General features: G+C 36.2%; 1 protein-coding gene across 1 annotated transcript; it reads left to right on the top strand.

The window, feature by feature from the left end:
• Nucleotides 1–1438: 1438 nt before the first annotated feature.
• Nucleotides 1439–7421, top strand: LOC141651305 (11-beta-hydroxysteroid dehydrogenase A-like). The gene is made up of 6 exons (XM_074459024.1): nucleotides 1439–1621; nucleotides 6118–6310; nucleotides 6429–6514; nucleotides 6665–6796; nucleotides 6897–7058; nucleotides 7131–7421. Exons 1-6 carry the CDS (start codon nucleotides 1439–1441, stop codon nucleotides 7419–7421), a joined length of 1047 nt encoding a protein of 348 aa, XP_074315125.1.
• Nucleotides 7422–8380: the final 959 nt, after the last annotated feature.

Raw genomic sequence — 8380 nt, 5'->3', positions numbered from 1 at the left:
TAAAATTAACCATGCGTTCAATATATTGTTTACCAAGCACTAAAATCCTCTATCTACTAAAAGAATAGGCGAACTCATGATTTTCCCTCCAAAAAAGATATTTCTTAAATAAGGAAGTTAATCATAATTAAATCCATTCACTAAATAAGGCATTTACTTATATATTATAATTTATTTCATTAGTTTATAATTTTTCATTAAAATATATCTTTTCATCAAATTATATTCTTTTCACTAAACTTTAAACTATAATCTTTTAAGTAAATATTAATAAAATTTATACAAAACTATAAATTGTTAAATATTTTATTTATGTTATTATTTGCGAAGGATTTGACCCATACTACGTTTCAAACAAAACTGTAAATCACAAATTTTGTTTTCGCGTAAAGAAAAATTGAGAGAATTTATAAATTGAAATCATCTTTAGGGTATAATAAAATAGTTTCTTTAAATTAACTTTCAGCACATAACTAAATTATCTTAATCAAATTTTGTTTCAACTCTTTTTCCTCAAAACAAAACATAATGACGAAAAATACGAACAATTATTGAGAGCCTATTATACAGGTAATTTATTAAAAAAAACTATATATACCGTGTAATTGGTCTAAACTAGTTAACATATTAATTGGTCAAACATGCTATAGTTAACAACATACGGTTTAGCAAATACCCTTATATCTTTAATACGGTGTACTTCTCATATTTTTGGGGTCAACGCTAATTTTGACTTATATATAAGTTTGAGAATTAAACTATTATTTATAAATTTAACATATTTATATTTGTTATAAAAATATTTTGTACGTAGTATAAAAATTATTTTCGACAATACAGAAGTATATGTACATATATTGGAAAATGAGGGAAAAATACATTTTTTAATGACCGCATAAAAGTAAATGGAAAGAATTTTAAGCGAATGAGCAAGGTTATCAGTTAATAGATCCTACCACCAGTTGTACCCAGTTATATGCTCTAGAACTCGAGCTATATAATAAAGTTTTCGAGTTTTGTTTTAAAGAAGTCGAGCTGTACCCTAAAATTTCTGAGCTACTCACTTAAACATAAAAAAAAAAAAAATTAACTTAAAGCTCAAAAAAATTACACATAAGCTCGATAAGATATAACTTGGTTGTATGATGCTATTATATCACTGGAGGTATAATGTTATATGAGCAGGGTTATACATACGAGTATTAATTAATTGAAGTTGGTAAAAGCAAATAGACAAATGTGGGAGTAGAGAAGCAACGTGTCTACCAAAATCCATGCAACGAGGCCATCAGTCGAACATAACATAACCTTAAGTAATCAGACTAATCACCACCGCTTTGTACCCAAATTTAACACCAAATACACGACTACTCTAGCTACTCTATCTGTCTATCACCATCTTTGCATTGCGTGCCAGGATTGAAGTGTTAGAAACACAATGGATTTGGTGAATACATTCTTAAATTGGACAGCACCACCTTTTACCTTCATAGCTTTGTGCATGCTATGGCCACCCTTTCAACTACTCAAGTTATGTATGTCTCTCTTTTCTTCCGTCTTCACCGAAGACGTTGCTGGTAAAGTCGTGCTTATCACTGGTGCTTCCTCTGGTATCGGCGAGGTACGTCTTTTCCTTTCTTTTTTCATCTTCATCTTCATTTTTGTTTAGTTGCAACAACATTACACACCAAATTGCATGCCGTGTATTGGCCTAGTAGTAGTATAGCTAGGGCCTATCGAATATGGGTTGCATGTGTACTTGTGTATTCAAATTCTGCTAATTGTATTAACCTTTCAATTTGTCGTCGACCGACGTGCATATCTTCACTTGTGTATATCAATTGGTCTCCCTTGTTACGGGTTACCATTTGTGGCGGATATTTTGTGAGATAAAATGGTAACAAAATGGGTTAGTGGAGAAAGGGGACCACATGAATAGTGTTGCAGAGAGAGAAAAAGTGGGTACTTTGTGAGGTAAAATGGTATCTCGGATATGTGCCGTCACAAACAGGAATTTTGTGTATATATATATATGTCGTGTGACTCTCTGGAAAGACGGATTTATGTCGAACTAACTATAGTATTTAACAAGTTGAATTCTTACCTAAGACCAAAAACGAATGTATAAAATTATCCATTTTTTATTTTGATCATTTTGTAAAAATACCTTTAGAAATAAAATGTGAAGGATATTGCTTAGAGCTACTCCGTAGTCCGTAGAGGTGGTCAAATGCCGGCTTGGGCCGGAGGCGGATCCAGGAATTCAAAGTACAGTGGGCTAGAAAATAAAATGTAAATAAGTCTCCTACATAAAAAAAGAAAAATACAAACTAAGAAGCTACGTAGCTAACTAAACTTTAAGGGGTTGTTTGGTTACCCACTAAATAATGCAGGAACTTAAATTCATGTGAATTGCAAAATGGTTATGTTGTTTGGTTACCCCAATTCACATGAATTAGAAGTTCCCATGAATTCCAATTCCTCCACAATGGAGGTAGTTGCTTACCTAGGCCCCCTCTAGGTAAGTTAGAATGCCTACATGAATTGCACTTCCTCCATGGCAACCAAACATATTTTTGTAATTCACATGAATTCCAAATTCACGTGTTTTATAACTTCCTAGGTAATACAAATTCCTATATGCAACCAAACGACCCCTTACTCTACGAGACCCACTCAATTCAAATTCATCAATCACCTCATTGGTCTCAATATTATCGGCATATTTTCTTTCAATATAAAGCACCATCAAATCGTTAAGAAATTCGTCGTTCATCTTATTTTGAAGTCTGCTTTTTATGATCTTCATCGATGAGAACGCTCTTTCCGTTGTCGCGGTGGAAACTGGGAGAGTTAGAATAAGACAAATCAATCGATAAATCATAGGATAGAGTGTTGTCTTACCAATGTCAACCATGCGTTGACACAATTCTGATGCTAAAGGTGTATTTTCAAATCTTGAATCTTTTTGGACATCTTGTGCAAAAAACTTACACTCTAACTCTAGAGCACTCATACCATGTGATGAAAAGTCTGAAGGATAATACTTCAAAGCAAGGTTGCACACATCTCTACCTTTGAATGCTCGGAAACTATGACGCGGATCAAATGAAGCACTTAGTTGAAGAATCTCAACCGAAGATTCTGTAAATCTAGTATCAAGTTCTGATAACTGAAAGTCTATCACCACGTAAAGTATATTAATCCGATAGTATTCCTCATTTGTGATATTCTCTTCACAATTTCTCAACCTTTTCTTGTAAGGAGCTGACATACCCGACATAGAAATATCATGCTGACAACAAAAGGCTCCAACTTTCATAATTAAATCATTCCAGCCATTTTCTCTCATGTCTTTCACTTTTCCTTTCGTAATTGAAAGAAAATGTAAAGCGTTCAATATGTCAAGGTCCTTCTTTTGTAAAGCTCGACATAAAAAGTCGGTAATCCTCATAATATCATGCATCATATGCAAACAATACACAAGTCGTTAATCCTCATAATATCCTCATAATATCATGCATCATATCCTCATAATATCATGCATCATATGCCACCAGTCATGCACCCCTTTAGCGGCGGCATTTAAACACAATTGCAAGCGATGAGCAAAACAATGTATATAATATGCGTATGGACATTCTTTCAGGAATAAAGCTTCTAACCCATTAAATTGACCACGCATATTGCTTGCACCATCATACCCTTGGCCACGCATATTTTCTACATGAAGACCATATAGTCTAAGGACCTTTGATATTTCATCTTTCAAAGTTTGAGAACAAGTATCCTCGACACTAAGCACCTGAAAGAAACGTTCTTTCATTGACCCTTCATTGTTATCAAATCGAAGAATTATGGCCATTTGCTCCTTATTTGACACATCAAGAGCTTCATCAACAAGAATCGCAAATTTAGAATTACCTACTTCAACACGAATCTTAGCTCTAACTTTGTTTGCAAGAATGTTTGCAACTTGTTTTTGAATAGTTGGACATGTATATTTGGCATTTCCAGGAGCACTATACACTACTTTGTTGACTTCATCATTTATTATTTTAAAAGAATTCAAAACAGCATCAAAGTTGCCACCATTAGGAGAATCAACCGACTCATCATGACCTCTAAAAGAACATCCCTGTCATGCTAAGAGTCTAACAGCTTCTATTGTAGCAACAAGCCGAAGTCAATTTTTTGCTAACTCTTGTTCAGATAATGTGTTAATAACCCGCTCTATATGCTTAGAAGGGTTTCTCAAATTTTCCCACTTATGCATTGAAGCATTATGTATTGACATTATACCTCCTATATGACGAATGATGCCCGATTGCTTAGACATCACATTCTTCCAGCCATTAAATCCACTCTTTGAACCATTTGTGACTAAACATTCGACCTTGATTTCCATGTTGTGTACATGGATACTCTCTTAAATATGGTTGATAAGGTACATGTACCACATAAGCTCTTCGAATATTATCTTGTTCATTCAAAGGATACATACCTATAGCACGGCGTTTTCCCGGGTCCCGTTCAAGTAATGTAACATTATAATCTTGATCATCTTCTTGTTGTTCACTTTGACCCTCTTGGTTGTTCGCCCTTTCATGTTGGTCATCTTCTAATTCAACTCCTTGTTGATCAACGGAAATTGATGGAGCAGTCTCATTTTTAAACCATGAAAACAAGGTCTTGTAACGCTTGGATCTCGATTATCCGTCATCATTCACAAACCCATACCATGTGTTTGTTTGACGGAAATGAAGGTTTCATACCCATACCTCAAACCCATGAGGTATGGGTTTCTCATACCCATGGAGGGGGGTGGGTATGAGATTGATACCTATGGTATCAAATTAGAGATATTAAAAAGTGATAAAAAAAATTGTAAAAAAAATATTTTTATATTTTTATTTGATTAAATTTTATCTACATGATTTAATAGTATAAAAATTATTATTAAAAAAAATTGTATTTTGAAGATTTTTTTAGCTTTGATTGATTTCTAACCCCATACCCCCAAAATTGAACCAAACACAAGGTATGAGGTATCAAGTTCCAACCCGATACCACCCAGGTATGATTCCCGATTCCAAACTCATACCCACGCGTGAACCAAACACCCCCTTAACACTTTTAAAAACTTGTCAAATTTTATTTTTTTGGCTGGTTGGGCTTGAGCCCAGATAGCCCTTGGGCTAAATCCGCCCCTCCGGACGTTGGCCGTGCTAGCATGATTTTTTTGGCCCACGGACATGTGGGCTCGCTGGTTTTGGGAGGGTTCGTGGGCCGAGCCTTTGTAATTTTTTGAAGATACGTTGTCCAAACCTGCTTTGTTAACGGGCCGGGCCAGGCCGGGCCTAATGGACCGTCCCGTACATGAACAGCTCTAGTATTCCGTACCTATTTAGTATAAAATGCTTCTTCTAAACCACCAAAGTTGATAAAAGTTACGGAGTATGTTAAATGAGATGCGTCGTGTGTCTATGGAAAACAAAGTCCATATGACGTACGTCATGTTGTTTTTTTGGACCGAAATTGTCTGAACTGAATTTAACCAAAATGAAGTAAGAGTTAATTTGTGAAGAGAAGAGCTGAAATGAACTGAACCGAAGCTGAATTGAGATGAGCTGAAATTAAGTCCAAAAGAACAGGGCCGTAGTCGTTCAATTTCATCATTCATTGTATCAAAAATTCTCAACTATTCGTAATGTCCAACAATAGTGAAATCGTTGAGACATGGAGTTGGGGACCTTCAATTTTGAAGTTTGTCTAAGTTTATCTCTTCACTACTGTGGTTTGTTTATTTATTGAACTCGAGGGCTTTTTTTTCGTAAAGTTTATTTATGCAAAGTATCCATGAATTGTTATGTGGACAAATGGAGGGAGAGTTCAAAAACAAACGAAAGAAGTCACTTAAGTTGGAGTTTTAAAGCAATTTTAGGTCAAAATGCAACTTAAGGGAGTAATTTTAGGGAAAAAATAATTCAAATGGGGGGAGTGCTCCGTAGATGATAATTCTAGTTATGATATACAGAGTATTTACGTAAACTTGCTTGACAATGATGTGCAAGTGTTTTATTTGTTCACGAGATGATAAAAGATAATGTGATGCAGCATTTAGCATACGAGTATGCGATGAGGGGAGCGTGCTTGGTGTTAGCAGCCAGAAGAGAGAAAAGCCTTAGGGAAGTTGCAGCCCTGTGCCTAGAATTAGGCGCACCTGATGCAATAGTGGTTAAAGCCGATGTTGCCAAAGTTGAAGACTGTCGTCGCATTGTTGATCATACCATCTCACATTACGGAAGATGTCGGGCATATTTCCCTTACACTCTTTGTTTTCTTCAGATTTATTTATGTTCTCCTCTAGTGTCTAGTAGCGGTAAATATTTGACATATTCATCGAGTGTATCCTTTTTTCGTTGCAGTGGACCATCTGGTCAACAATGCAGGAGTTGTTGGGATAAGTCAATTTGAATACACGGACGATGTTACTAAATTCAGACCCGTCATGGTATTTACGCTTCACCAATTTCTTTTCACAGATAACCCGAGCTTGAATTCATATGGGATTGCTAAGAATTTCCATTTACAATGAACCATTGTCAAATGTCAATCCTTCTTTTATATTTGTTATTATGAATTGTTTGTTACTTTCCATTAGGACATTAATTTCTGGGGCTCCGTTTATACAACCCGCTTTGCGATCCCACACCTGAGGAACACAGGAGGAAAAATTGTGGTCATGTCGTCTTCAGCATCATGGCTACCCGCTGCAAGGGAGAGTATCTACAATGTATATTTACAACCCTAAAACACAGACGACATTCTTTTATTTCATCATTGATGATTTGTATATCGAATTAGTTAAGACTTATAATGATGTTTGTTTACAGGCAAGCAAGGCAGCAATGTTGGCCTTCTTTGAGACACTCAGGGTGGAATTAGGTTCTGATATCAAGATAACCATCGTTACGCCTGGGATTATAGAGTCCGAGTTCACCAAGGGAAAAGTGTTGACTGAAAGTGGCATGAAGGTGGATCAAGAACTAAGAGATGTAAGTCGTTCCTTCTATTTAATTTAGCTCTTTGAAGAAAGGAGACCTACCATAACTTGTTTAAATGCGTAGGTGCAAGTGAATGCTATACCGGTTGGGACAGTAGAAGGAACAGCAAGGTCGATAGTGAATCGTGTATGCCGCGGCGAGAGGTATGTGACAGAGCCAGCATGGTTCCGAATGACGTATTTATTGAAGATATTCTGTCCAGAGGTGCTTGAGTGGACATACCGTCTCCTCTTCCTTACTAGCACTGACGATACCCTACAAGGAACTATTGGGAAGCTGATGCTCAATATTCCGGGGGCAAGAGCATTGTTGTATCCTTCCGGAATCGAGAGCCCTGACATTAAAATAGGATGAGATGGCAGAAAGGTAATGTAAACGGTACTAAGCGGTCTCTCTGAGTAGTGAAGTTTAGGTGAATAAAGAGATTTTCTAGCCTTATGTATGAAAATCAGTAGTTTGTGTATCAAGTGTTGATCTAGCACATGACTTGTGGAATACTGGAATGGGGTTAGTGTCCGTGGCTTAAACATATCCGGACTAGTCATCGGTATCTTTGTATGAGTAACTTATAAGAGTACACTAATTGTAATGGATATCATACTTCGAATTGATGTTGGACAAACAACTTGATGGAAAAATTGGAAACGAGTTGTTATTTGAGTCGATTTATTGTAAGCTAACAGTAAATAGAAAATTAAACAACCTAACGGTCTAAAAAGAAAAACAAAACAACCTAGTGAAATGGAGGGAATAGCCAGCAAGGAGGACCATCTTCATTTATTCGTGTCCATTTCCCTTCTCCATTTCGTGTTAAATTTGAACTCGCAATATGCGAGCATTACTGTCAACAAAAACGAAGGTGGTTTTTATGGGATGACTTTGCATATACCTCCTTCGTTACACGATTTTGTGCACAATTGATTAGAGTGTTCTTCACTCCAGTCACTAGGAATAATGCAGGAAAATTGATTATCGAAACAACACTTGACTGTGGGACCGATTCCCCCTGCTGGCATACAACTTTGTGACGTAGAAACAGCTGCATGAACTGCATTGCCTCAAACTGTTAGTACTAAGATTATCTTTTCGCGTTTCTCTGGTGTTATTTGGCGTTGGTTTGTCACATATTTATCTTTTCAAGCTTGAACTAGGTTTTGGTTTTGGTAAGGTTGTCGCGGTGTCATATGACGTTGGTTTGTCACGTTTAAGAGCAACCCCGTTGAAGTTCATAATACACGAAGGAATTCCATACGAGAAGTTTATTTAAGTATTTCTTTTTGGTATTGCTGCGTTGTCAATCGTCGTTAATAACA

Source organism: Silene latifolia, chromosome 4 (genome assembly GCF_048544455.1).
Source record: "Silene latifolia isolate original U9 population chromosome 4, ASM4854445v1, whole genome shotgun sequence".
Classification (NCBI taxonomy): Eukaryota; Viridiplantae; Streptophyta; class Magnoliopsida; order Caryophyllales; family Caryophyllaceae; genus Silene; species Silene latifolia.
Note: the sequence above shows the minus strand (reverse complement) of the source record. Positions and strands in the feature narration are given on the sequence as shown.

Excerpts from the sequence above, each read along its gene's own strand:
- LOC141651305 (XM_074459024.1), top strand. The coding sequence starts at position 1,439 with ATGGATTTGGTGAATACATTCTTAAATTGGACAGCACCACCTTTTACC. Across the intron at positions 6,311-6,428 it reads CATCTCACATTACGGAAGAT|TGGACCATCTGGTCAACAAT; the intron begins GTCGGGCATATT and ends TTTTCGTTGCAG. Across the intron at positions 6,797-6,896 it reads CAAGGGAGAGTATCTACAAT|GCAAGCAAGGCAGCAATGTT; the intron begins GTATATTTACAA and ends GTTTGTTTACAG.